General features: G+C 40.1%; 1 protein-coding gene across 3 annotated transcripts in view; it reads left to right on the plus strand.

Moving 5' to 3' along the window:
* Window positions 1-12677, plus strand: part of LOC121477966 (activity dependent neuroprotector homeobox) — a 33245-nt gene extending 20568 nt beyond the window's left edge. For all 3 annotated transcript variants that reach the window (XM_041732603.1, XM_041732602.1, XM_041732604.1), the window contains exons 2-4: window positions 3133-3245; window positions 5008-5100; window positions 7140-12677. In XM_041732603.1, the coding sequence (XP_041588537.1) occupies window positions 3138-3245; window positions 5008-5100; window positions 7140-10250 (3312 nt within the window). In that variant the 5' untranslated portion in view covers window positions 3133-3137 and the 3' untranslated portion in view covers window positions 10251-12677. The remainder of the gene's footprint in view (window positions 1-3132; window positions 3246-5007; window positions 5101-7139) is intronic.
* Window positions 12678-12895: the final 218 nt, after the last annotated feature.

The following is a 12895-nucleotide window of genomic DNA, read 5'->3' on the forward strand; positions in this document are numbered from 1 at the left end:
CCTTATTTTGCCATGAGCTGAAAGGTCTATGGTTTGACTGAAGGGAGCTCTCCTTGGGATATTGGGATAAGGGTGCTGACCTAGTGAAAATGGCCATCCTGATAGCCAAGGAGGCTCAGAAAAAGGACTAGTCACCTGGGGACAAATCTGGAGAGAAAGTAATAAGCCCATCTCTAGATAATTTTGATGTTCTTGTTGAGGCATCTTCCTCCCTAAGAGTAATTATTGTAAATATTTTGTTTTTAGCTCATTCTCTTCAAAAGGAAACAGCCCTTAATCCATCCTAGACGGTTGATTTCCTATTTACTCTGTTCCTGTACCACAGTTAGTCACTTACAGTTTGGGCCCCTTGTGTAGGTTTCTCATTCAAAGGATTTTTGAGGGGTGCAGAGGAGGCCAGGAATAATTCTTGTAAAAGTTTTTAAGTATAAATCAAATAGATAATATTGATGAACCCTGAAGCCACCTATTGATACGAAGTTGTTTCTTAACAGCAACAATAAACAACAACAGAAGGTCCTTGAGTTCTTTAATCTTGTTATCCATGATAATCCTAACATTCACAGAATCTTTTGGAGATGTTCTTTCAAGGAATCTTTTGCTTGTTGCAGACCTAGAAAAGCTTGACATTGTCACAGTGGCCCCTTTTAGAAGGGGAGCTCCATGACTAGAGGGTAGGAGTGGGAGGGAGCCTTCTTTGCTTATATTCTTACACTGTGTACCTGTTTTGTAAAGAATGCTTTACTTAAAAAAACAAGAGTCTTTGTAAATGCTTTTGATGATGCTAACACATATGAATGAATGTGTTATTCTAGCTCCAGATGGACAGAATCTTGTTAAGTGACCTCCATAAGTAATACATAGAGGATACCTCCATCTGGGGAGGAGGGCAGATAGAATTCCCCAAATTCATTTCCAATACCAGTAATCTTAACTCAGAGTATTCTACATCTTTCAGTATAAACTTTAACTTAGGTTCCTCCTATTGCCAATCACAAAAAAAAATTTTTTTTTGTACAGCATTTTCTGCTATTCACTATTTATATGTCTGTTTAATTCAGCCTAAGTAAACTTGAGATTTACCCTATGGCTGAAATACCACGTTTTATAAATTACAAGTTTCTTGTAACTGAGCTCCTTTATGAGCATACTCACTTTTTCAGAATGCAGGTGTATAAATTGGGTACCTACCATGCAGTGAGGTGCTTCAGCTGGAGGTCTTAAAACAGCTTGATTAGCCATGAGTGGTGGGCACTTAACAATGCGTGATGTATTGTTCGTTAGGAGAATGCGTTTTCCTTTATCCTCAGCTGCAGTTTAACTCCCCGGGTGTTTTCTGTATAGACTGGTAGCTTCAGTGGCGGTGACATTTCCAAATCATTGTGTATTTGTTTTTGCTGAGATGTTGAGCTGCTTATACCCAGGAGGCGGGGAAAACGAGTAATGGCTGCCTTCTGGGCTCATCTCTCCTCAGAAGTGAAGGACAGACTTGGGAAGTTCCAAAAGAAATGCTGGACTTGGGCCCACAGAGAGTCTATGAAATGAATGGAGAAACAAGATGTCTCTTCTCAGATTTGGGCGTTTGTGGGCATCTGTTTTGATGCCTGGTCTCAGAATTAGCCTGTAACATTTTGTGTATTTCTGAAACATTGATATCAGGTGGTTCTCTCTAAATGACCTGTTTGTGGGAATAGTTTTATTAAGCAATTGACTAAAAATTTTCAAAAAGATGGTTTAAAACAATTTAGCAATAGAATTTCCACAAGAAGTAATGGATTTAGCTTTGAATTGCATATTAATTTGTAACCAAAGTGACTTCTGAGTCCACTATTAAGTAATATGCAGATTGCTGGATGGCAGAGTGTGTGGAGGACACACAGTCGTGCTTCTTAGCTGCTGAGGATGGGAAAGCTGATCAGTGTTTTTTAGTGAAATGTGTTTTTTTTTTTGGCTTCAGTTATACTTTGTACTTCATGTAGAGTATTTTGAAACTTCTAAGTTCTGATGACATACCCAAATTCAGAATTTGTAGGAGTTGTTTGTTTGGGTAGGCTTCACTCTTTTCCATTTTTCATAGTTAATATTGATTTTTGGATTAGAATAATAAATGAGGTAACATGATACTGTATTACATTTGGATTAGTTGATTATGGTTGTACTTAACAAATGGTAGTGCTGTTATAGAGTAACACCAGATTTACATGTATTAAACTTTAATTCCTGTTGCTTTGGCTTTTGGGTTTGCCTCTGGTTTTGGTTTTTGGAACTATTTTATATCCCACAAAATTATTTGGATTATTACATTGATGATAAATTCTTACCATATTTTATAGGAAACATTTATGGTCACATGGAAGCCATACAAATAACTAATTTTATTTTTTGTTTTTTAAGGAACTTGGGGAAGTGGATCTAAATTTCTGCTTTAATGTATTAGGTCATTTAAATAATTTTTCAGTCCCTTCACACATACATATAAGCTTTTCATTTTTCAAGAGGATCCCCTAAAGTCTGTAACACAGTTATCATCTGCCCTGATGCTGAGTACCTTTGTCCAGGTGTGGTGCTGGCTGGGGGGTGAGCTGCACAACCATTGAGACCATTAGTGTCTTTAGTTTGGATAGTATTTGGAAGCATTGAAAGATATTTAAGAATGTTATAGCAGTGTGCAGGACAGTTCCCAGAAAACAAAAACTTCTTTTCCCTGGCACTCAAAATTATATGGTAATGATGCTGAAACGGTGAAAATTTTTCTGTTTTCAGAGGCTCAACATCACAAGGAGAAAAGCACTCACACTTGATTTTTAAGATAATCGGTTGGTATTTTTAACCTAATTCTCAACTTTAAAAAAAAAAAAAAAACAGTTTGATGATGAACTTAAATTCTAATTAGAAATGTGCCAGATTAGACTCATAGTTGATCTATAACATAAAATGTCCTGTTAAAAATAGAAAAGATCAGAGAGCACTTACTTTGCCTGCCTGCTTTAAGTAATCAGAACATATTAGATAAGGATATATACTCACCTTCTTTGTCTGCGGGCCAAGGTTTGTGGTCCTACCATCAGTGGAACTAGGAAATATTACAAGTTGTACGTGTTTTGACTTGACTTAAATTTTTTTTTCCAATAGAAACTATGTTCCAACTTCCTGTCAACAATCTTGGCAGTTTAAGAAAAGCCCGGAAAACTGTGAAAAAAATACTTAGTGACATTGGGTTGGAATACTGTAAAGAACACATAGAAGTAAGTAGCATGCCATTTTTTAATTTTAACATGACTCAGCTTCTGATCCATTACTTTGTGTCAGCAGTCGGGATGGTTAATTCTTAGTTGTGATTCTGAATTGTAACTGCAGCATTAGCTTCACCAGAGCTTTCTCAGTTGGCTTTAACTTGTTTCCTTCTCCCTAAAATGGGCTTTTTCATCTTTGCATCATGAAGCAAAAGCAGTTCCACTGGTGAGGATGTAACTAGGTGCTTTAAAATTGTTTCTAAATTCAGATCTTTAGAACAACCCCTGGGGGGAGATATAGGAATTCTTATCTCCAATTTACAATGAAGAACTGGTAAAGATAGAGGTCCACCTCACAGCTGAGCTTATGGCAGGGTCTGTCTGCAGGAGTCCAGAGCCTGTTCTCATTCTGATGTGCCTGAGTGTTCTGGTTCACCTTCTGATTGTTGAGGCATGGTAGTTTGGGTGCTTGTTGTCTCTTTCCTTAGGATTTGAGCATTTTGTTGGCCCTTTTGACCCATCATACATATTATCTTCCCCTTGTGTAACAGTTTGGACTTTTGCAAACTGTTTTTCTAACTTTTTTTTCTATGAGCTTTTTAACAGCCCTGTGGGATAGCCAATGTACTAGTCTCCTTTTCCAGATCTCATTGCTCCAGGTCTTGTGGTTTAGTTGGTCAAAGCCTCCGGTTGAAATATTTAAAGCTGTTTTCCCCACTAGCCTTTAAGTTACAACTGTCAGGGACCATAACCATACTTGTCCATCCATGTATAACCAGCACCTTGTACAGTGCTGGGTACATAATAGGCATTCATGAAATGTTTGGATGGAATTGAGAGTTAAAAAGCAATTTCCTTCATGTAACAGGTTTTCTGTTCCTGATTCCCATGAATAATACTGGGGGAGTGGGGGGGGGTATATCGTGAAGACTGAAGCTTCTCAAAAGTGGGCTTCTCTAGTTTTGTTGTCCCCAGTGTGGAAGTCCAGCCCCTCAAATTCAGGTGGATCTACCCAGTGAAACAGTCCATCCACTTCCACTTTGCACTCAGTGGAGTAATCTGCACAAGAATAAATAATGCAAATGATAAGGTATCTTTTCTATCCTGCATTTGATGTGTTCCTCCCATTACACCCTCTGGAATTTATAAATACTTGATTTTCCCACACTGAACTGTGAACCTTTTAGAAGCCAAGGGGAATTTTCTCCTAAGACTTTGTATCTTCCTGGCCTGGAGAAAAACGGACCATAAAATTTTTACATAAGTATAAATTTAACATAATACTACTGAACTCTCTTCGAATAGCTTTCTTTCTTCCTTTTGTGGGCTCAGAAATCCCAAGTTTTCTTCCCCATCCATTTCTACCCCCTTTTCCCCTGAGAAACAGAATATCATCACATCCATGCTGCTCTGAGCAAATGTTGCTAGCTTATACTCCATTCTAATACTATAACTGATGAGTTACAACACTCTAATGAAAGGAGCTTTGGTATTAATATGTGGCTGAATTTTTTTTTTTACTTAATTAGAACTTCCAGTGGTTTCCTTGGAAACCTGGCTGACCATTAGGGGAATGTTTGGTTGTTAGAAAATGTCGAATGCGACTTCCATATGCCTTTTTGTATTTCCTAAGAGCCTTATCATCCTAGTTTAGTTCTTGCTGGGGTTGGTTCTTCTGTCTCCCCAGCTATAGCTGAGAGATGGGATTTATAAGTAAGATTGGGCTAGAGTTGATATCACTGTGTTTTTGTAAACTTCTTTCACTGTTTTCTAGGATTTTAAACAGTTTGAACCTAATGACTTTTATTTGAAAAACACTACATGGGAGGATGTAGGACTATGGGACCCTTCACTTACAAAAAATCAGGTAAGTAGCACCAAGGTCTTCCCCAAGTGGCAACATCCTTGGTGCACTGCACTCCCTTTTTAGCTCTAAGCCTTACATAGTGATGCATTGATTTGTGGGCAGCAGCCTAGTATGGAAAATGTCAAAATTATTTCATATTTTCCTAAGTGGCAGGGAAAACTGGGAAGAATTTGTCTTTTTTGTCATTGGACCAGAAATTAAGTCAAAAACAAACAGGAAATTTTGTTACTTAAATGTTCTAAGGTCCTACTGTATATCAACACTATGTCAGCAGTACTTTGGCTCTTCTATTTCTAAAATGTCCCCTCCAACATTCTGTTCATCCAAGCCATCCATCATTTTTTGTGTCTGTCACAGTTTGTGTTATTTCTGGAGAGGGTGTTTTTTTCTGTGTTGGTGTCATCCAACCTCTCTGGGGCAGGGGCTCTGGGGTTGCTAAGCCAGCACATAGGGAAGGGGATGGGTACCTTTGTCTGATAGAGGTGTAACTTAAGTTTTTACAATTTGGGATTAAAAACACTGTTAGGTAGTCCAAGGCACCAGTGATAGCAAGTGTCAGCAGGTGAAGATGTGACAGAAAAAAGGTGGTACAGGTGGGATTTCTTGTTCCACAGGGTGAAATGATTGTCACTGCAGACTTTACCATTACCTAGTTCTGTAGTGGTTGTAGTTCTATAGTTATTGATATGTTTATTGGAATATACTAAGGCAGGGATTTTAAACTTTTAAACTCTGCCTCAGACATTTGAGAGTATAGGGCAGCCCTGGTGGCTCAGCAGTTTGGCACCACTTTCGGCCCAGGTTGTGATCCTGGAGACCTGGGATCGAGTCCCACATCGGGCTCCCTACATGGAGCCTGCTTCTCCCTCTGCCTGTGTCTCTGCCTCTCTCTGCGCCTGTCTCTCATGAATAAATAATAAAATCTTTAAAAAAAAAAAAAAGGAAATTTTGAGTATAGTTATATGGTTTTTTTCCTGTCTGTACCCCAGAAAAAATTACATTAACCAGAAGTCTTCAAATGTAAAGGCTTTCCAGTGGGATGTGTCACTTAATTCGGTTTTATGAATCCCAAAGTTTCACATTCTAACACTAAATAAGGATTGAGCTTTAAGGAGACGTGGAGTATTTTATTTTGCGTCAAGCCAGTTATCTGAAGCAAAGTAGGTTTCTAGGAAGGAAGGATATATCTCTTGCCCAGCTTGTGTTTCACCAGTCTTCAAAGGACAAACTGCACAAGTGCTAATGAGCATAATTTTGGAAGTTACTCTTTGATATCAGTATATTCTGCAATACTTTATTGGCTTTTTAACACCATGCACTCCTTATAGTCTATAGGAAATTTTTATATAACTTCTTAATTTGAATCAAAGCAGCTGTCACTTCATTAGTTCTTTTGAAGCTGCTCTTACTTGAGAAGAGAGAGCATGGCTTATAAAAGAAAGCCGACTTTTCAAATCGGTAGCTTTTTGATTAGTAATGAAATCTAAATACTACACTGTACTTCGATCAGAGGGAAAAAGTGTTTTGAGATTTTTGAAGATTTTGCATGATGGAAAGGATAAAAGGTGCATCTTGATACCTTACTGCCTAATTGCACTACAGCCCTCTGGGCCCTGAGTTTTACTGAATAGTAAATGTGAAACCTTTAGCAACTTACTGTTTCATGGAGTGAGATTGATTTCACAGTGTTTATTCTTGTTGTTTCTAACTGTAAAATGTTTATCTTTGAAACCATTTGTCTTTGGCTTCTCTAAAACCAATCAGCAAACGTGACCTTGATCTTTTCTAAACACTGAGGGGAAACTTAGAGTTGAGGTTTTTATTTATACTCTGGAACCGAAACAGCTTTCTCATTTGGGTTTATGTTTTATAAATTAATTTTACAAAAGGAAAAAAATTAGATCAATGCATTCCAGGTTGGTTCTAAAAATAGCATTCTATCTCTATTAGAAATAGAGAACATCTGGGGAATAAAATCTAGAACCTGTTACTACCTATCTTAAATGGCATTCTAATGACAGTTTTTGTCTTTTCTCTAGGACTACCGGACGAAACCTTTTTGCTGCAGTGCTTGTCCATTTTCTTCAAAATTCTTCTCTGCCTACAAAAGTCATTTCCGGAATGTCCATAGTGAAGACTTTGAAAATAGGATTCTCCTTAATTGCCCCTACTGTACCTTCAATGCAGACAAAAAGACTTTGGAAACACACATTAAAATATTTCACGCTCCAAACGCCAGCGCACCAAGTAGCAGCCTCAGCACTTTCAAAGATAAAAGCAAAAATGATGGCCTTAAACCTAAGCAGGCTGACAGTGTAGAACAAGCTGTTTATTACTGTAAGAAGTGCACTTACCGAGATCCTCTTTATGAAATCGTTAGGAAGCACATTTACAGGGAACATTTTCAGCACGTGGCAGCGCCTTACATAGCAAAGGCAGGTGAGAAGTCGCTCAACGGTGCAGTCCCTTTAGGTTCAAATGCCCGGGAAGAGAGTAGTATTCACTGCAAGAGATGCCTTTTCATGCCAAAGTCCTATGAAGCTTTGGTACAACATGTCATCGAAGACCATGAACGCATAGGCTATCAGGTCACTGCCATGATTGGGCACACAAATGTGGTGGTTCCCCGATCCAAACCCTTGATGCTAATTGCTCCCAAACCTCAAGATAAGAAGGGCATGGGACTCCAATCAAGAATTGGTTCCCTTGCTTCTGGAAATGTCCGGTCTTTGCCATCACAGCAGATGGTAAATCGACTCTCAATACCAAAGCCTAACTTAAATTCTACAGGAGTCAACATGATGTCCAATGTTCACCTACAGCAGAATAACTATGGAGTCAAATCTGTAGGCCAGGGCTATGGCGTTGGTCAGTCAATGAGACTGGGGCTAGGTGGCAATGCACCAGTTTCCATCCCTCAGCAGTCTCAATCTGTGAAGCAGTTACTTCCAAGTGGAAATGGAAGATCTTATGGGCTTGGGTCAGAGCAAAGGTCCCAGGCACCAGCAAGATACTCCCTGCAGTCTGCTAATGCCTCTTCTCTCTCATCAGGCCAGTTAAAGTCTCCCTCCCTCTCCCAGTCACAGGCATCCAGAGTATTAGGTCAGTCCAGTTCCAAACCTACTGCAGCTGCCACGGGCCCTCCCCCAGCCAATACTTCCTCAACTCAAAAGTGGAAAATATGTACAATCTGTAATGAGCTTTTTCCTGAAAATGTGTATAGTGTGCACTTCGAAAAAGAACATAAAGCTGAGAAAGTCCCAGCAGTAGCCAACTACATTATGAAAATACACAATTTTACTAGCAAATGCCTCTACTGTAATCGTTATTTGCCCACAGATACCCTGCTCAACCATATGTTAATTCATGGTCTGTCTTGTCCATACTGCCGCTCAACTTTCAATGATGTGGAAAAGATGGCGGCACACATGCGGATGGTTCACATTGATGAAGAGATGGGACCTAAAACAGATTCTACTTTGAGTTTTGATTTGACATTGCAGCAGGGTAGTCACACTAATATCCATCTCCTTGTAACAACATACAACCTAAGGGATGCCCCAGCTGAATCTGTTGCTTACCATGCCCAAAATAACCCTCCGGTCCCTCCAAAGCCACAGCCAAAAGTTCAGGAAAAGGCAGATATCCCTGTTAAAAGTTCACCTCAAGCTGCAGTGCCCTATAAAAAAGATGTTGGGAAAACCCTTTGCCCTCTTTGCTTTTCAATCCTAAAAGGACCCATATCTGATGCACTTGCACATCACCTACGAGAGAGGCACCAAGTTATTCAGACGGTTCATCCCGTGGAAAAAAAGCTCACCTACAAATGCATCCATTGCCTTGGTGTATACACCAGCAACATGACCGCCTCGACTATCACTCTGCATCTAGTTCACTGCAGGGGTGTTGGAAAGACCCAGAATGGCCAGGATAAGACAAATGCACCCTCTCGGCTTAATCAGTCACCGGGCCTGGCACCTGTCAAACGCACTTATGAGCAAGTGGAATTTCCCTTGCTGAAAAAGCGAAAGTTAGATGATGATAGCGATTCACCCAGCTTCTTTGAAGAGAAGCCTGAGGAGCCTGTTGTTTTAGCTTTAGACCCCAAGGGTCATGAAGATGATTCCTATGAAGCCAGGAAAAGCTTCCTAACAAAGTATTTCAACAAACAGCCCTATCCCACCAGGAGAGAAATTGAGAAGCTAGCTGCCAGTTTGTGGTTGTGGAAGAGTGATATTGCTTCCCATTTTAGTAACAAGAGGAAGAAGTGTGTCCGAGACTGTGAAAAGTATAAGCCTGGTGTGTTACTGGGCTTCAACATGAAAGAACTCAATAAAGTTAAGCACGAGATGGATTTTGATGCTGAGTGGCTGTTTGAGAATCATGACGAGAAGGATTCCAGAGTCAATGCTAGTAAAACTGCCGACAAAAAGCTCAGCCTTGGGAAGGAAGAGGACAGCTCCTCAGACAGTTTTGAAAATTTGGAAGAAGAATCCAATGGAAGTGGTAGCCCTTTTGACCCTGTGTTTGAAGTTGAGCCTAAAATCCCTAATGATAACCCAGAGGAACACCTACCGAAGGTCATTTCTGAGGATGCTTTAGAATCTGAGGAGAAGCTAGACCAAAAAGAGGAGGATGGTTCAAAATATGAAACTATTCATTTGACTGAGGAACCAACCAAACTAATGCACGATGCTTCTGACAGTGAGGTTGACCAAGACGATGTTGTTGAGTGGAAAGATGGTGCTTCTCCATCTGAGAGTGGCCCTGGTTCCCAACAGGTGTCAGACTTTGAGGACAACACATGTGAAATGAAAGCAGGAACCTGGTCTGATGAGTCTTCCCAGAGTGAAGATGCAAGAAGCAGTAAGCCAGCTGCCAAAAAAAAGGCTACCATGCAAGGTGACAGAGAGCAGTTGAAATGGAAGAATAGTTCCTATGGAAAAGTTGAAGGGTTTTGGTCCAAGGACCAGTCACAGTGGAAGAACGCATCTGAAAATGATGAGCGCTTATCCAACCCACAGATTGAGTGGCAGAGTAGCACAATGGACAGTGAGGACGGGGAGCAGTTTGACAGCATGACTGACGGGGTCGCTGAGCCCATGCATGGCAGCCTGACCGGAGTGAAACTGAGCAGCCAGCAGGCGTAAGTGCCAGCTCCTCTGGCCTTGGGGACCGCGCTGCCGCCTGGAACTCGGCGCCCCCTGCGGCGGAACTGCAAAGCTCTGTTCTAACTGGTACTGCCTCTTGAGCACTGCGTCATCGTCATCGGGCTGTGGGGAGGTGTGGCCGCTGCTAACCCCAGTGGTTATTTCTGAGTCTATGACACATGATTGGCTGATCTCGCTTCAGAACTTGCTGTGACAGACAGAGTAAATAAATGTGAAAAACCAATAAGCTGGTGGCTCACGAACGCACATGAGGAAAAGCAAAGGTTTATTTTATCTGCCTTCTCAACATTTCTTTCCCTCTGTAAAATGTTTGGTGGGATGTTCTTGGGAGGCATTATCCTGATTCACATGGTAGTATAGGGCCAACATATAAGCTACCAGTCCAATGTGTATAGTAGACTTTGGGGAAAATCAATTTTTTTTCATGTATTCATTCTGAATAGTTGAAATGTATATTTGTACAGTCTTTTAGACCTATTCAAGTGATGCCTATGATATTGTTATTGTGTACCCATCCTAGATTTGTTTCTTTTTTTAGTGTTGCCCTTGCTGTGTAATAAACGCTATATCTAGTTTACCTAGCAAAAGCTTGAAACTGCGCTAGTATGGACTTTTGGACAGACTTAGTTTTTGCACATAACCTTGTACAATCTTGCAACAGAGGCCAGCCACATAAGATATATATCTGGACTCTCTTGTATCATAGAATTTTTCTTGTTCTGAATATCCTTGACATTACAGCTGACAGAAACAAAAACTGGTATTTCAGATCTGTTTTCTGAAATCTTTTAAGCTAAAAATCACATGCAAGAATTGACTTTGCAGCTACTAATTTTGACACCTTTTAGACCTGTATGAAAGTGTGTTGTGTTGAAGCAGCAAACCAATGAGTGCTGCATTTTGAATATTTAGTTTTATCTTTAGTTAAACACCACCCGGTGTATTCATTTATACCATCTAATATGAGACACACTGTTGTAGTATGTATAATTTTGTGATCTTTATTTCCCTTTGTATTCATTTTAAGCATCTAAATAAATTGCTGTATTGTGCTTAATGTAAATATTTGCTTTATTACACATTACAGTCCTATGTGTCCATTAGGTCTTGTGCCAGCAGATGCCATGGCTCACTTTCAGCAGAGGCGGAAGCCACGGCCACCAAGGAAACTTACAGAGAAGACAAGCAAGATGTGCCATTGGCATTAAGAATGCTTTCTCTCAAGGCACCTGTTACAAATTCTTTTGGTTTTGTTTTGTCTTTTTCCTTTTTAACTGCAAAAATAAACATCCTTGAGTTTTTCAGTTCCCCTTTTGTTAAGGAGTGGAGCCTGCTTATATATGTAAATGTGTCAATGATAAAAGGATGTAAACAAATTGGCATTAATTTGCAAACAGAATATTAATGCCCTGGCGTTCTTTCTTCTAAAGGAAGTAAATGTTAGTTTTCACCTTATAACGGGCACAGTTGTACTAAACAGGCAACTACTCTCTGCTTTTGTTGTAATTCTCTTGACCATCTTGCCATTAAAAAGGCTTTGGAGATCACACACTTTAAAGGGCTGTTAAGATGGAAGGAGCTAGAATATTTACTACCTGGGTTCCCAAGAGCAGCTCAGACTAAAGATTGGAAGGGTACAAGGAGGCAGTATTAAGCCCCATTTTTTCTTAATTACAAAACCCATGGACACCTCCAATCCATGCAGAGGGCAGAAGCCTAGCAAGCACTTCTCGGGGACATTGGTCTAAATAAAGAGTTCTTAAGTGGCTGCCTTCCATAATTTCTAAGACTCCTTCCAAAAGACAGCTATAACAACATTAACAAGACCAAAGAAAGTTGACCAACCTCCTTCTAAAATGTTAATGTCCTGCTTCTCAAAAACTACAGGAGAAAGTACAATAGCCCAGAACCTTTAGGGCAGTCGGGGGCTAGCATGGAGTTATTTTAAGTCTGTTCTACAAGAGATTATAAATTCTATAGACAACAAGCTAATGATATTTAAGACAGGGTGTCCACAACTAAGATGCCACAGATTATCAAATCAGAAGAACTGGCACTGAGAAAGCTGGTCTCTTAAAAGATAGTAATAGCAGCTGACTTGAAGCCCTCTCCACCCCTGGTTTCAAATAGTCTGCCTAACAAATGAACAGGGAAGAACGAAGCCTGGGTTTGTGAGGCCTACGTGAAGTTCTAAAGAGACGCATAGAATAGGGGAGGGAATAAGTTCCTGGTTGGACACTTGAGCAGAGACAGATGAACATGCTTCCTCACTAAGGTGGTGGGAACGGGCATTCTTGACATTCAAAAAAGAATTTAGCCACCTAAGAATTGGAAATAAAGAAGATCCCCAACTAATGATGTTGCAGAAGCCCTAAAAGTGTTTCAATAAAAGCCATTTTAAAAGAATGTTGTTGCTACTGTTTGCTTTTGGAAAAATCTGGAAATAAAAGCCGTGGCAATCTGCCACCTTCTAATTAGGGAATGTAACTGTAGACTGAACAATTCTGTAAATTTTCTTCCCAGGGAACTTTATGTCCTTTCTTGTGGCCCTGAGTTTCAGCCTGACTAGCAGCATGATTTCTCTCCCTTTTCAGCACATTGAGGCACTTCTCCCATCCTTGGTC

Source organism: Vulpes lagopus, chromosome 18, assembly GCF_018345385.1.
Source record: "Vulpes lagopus strain Blue_001 chromosome 18, ASM1834538v1, whole genome shotgun sequence".
Taxonomy (NCBI): domain Eukaryota; kingdom Metazoa; phylum Chordata; class Mammalia; order Carnivora; family Canidae; genus Vulpes; species Vulpes lagopus.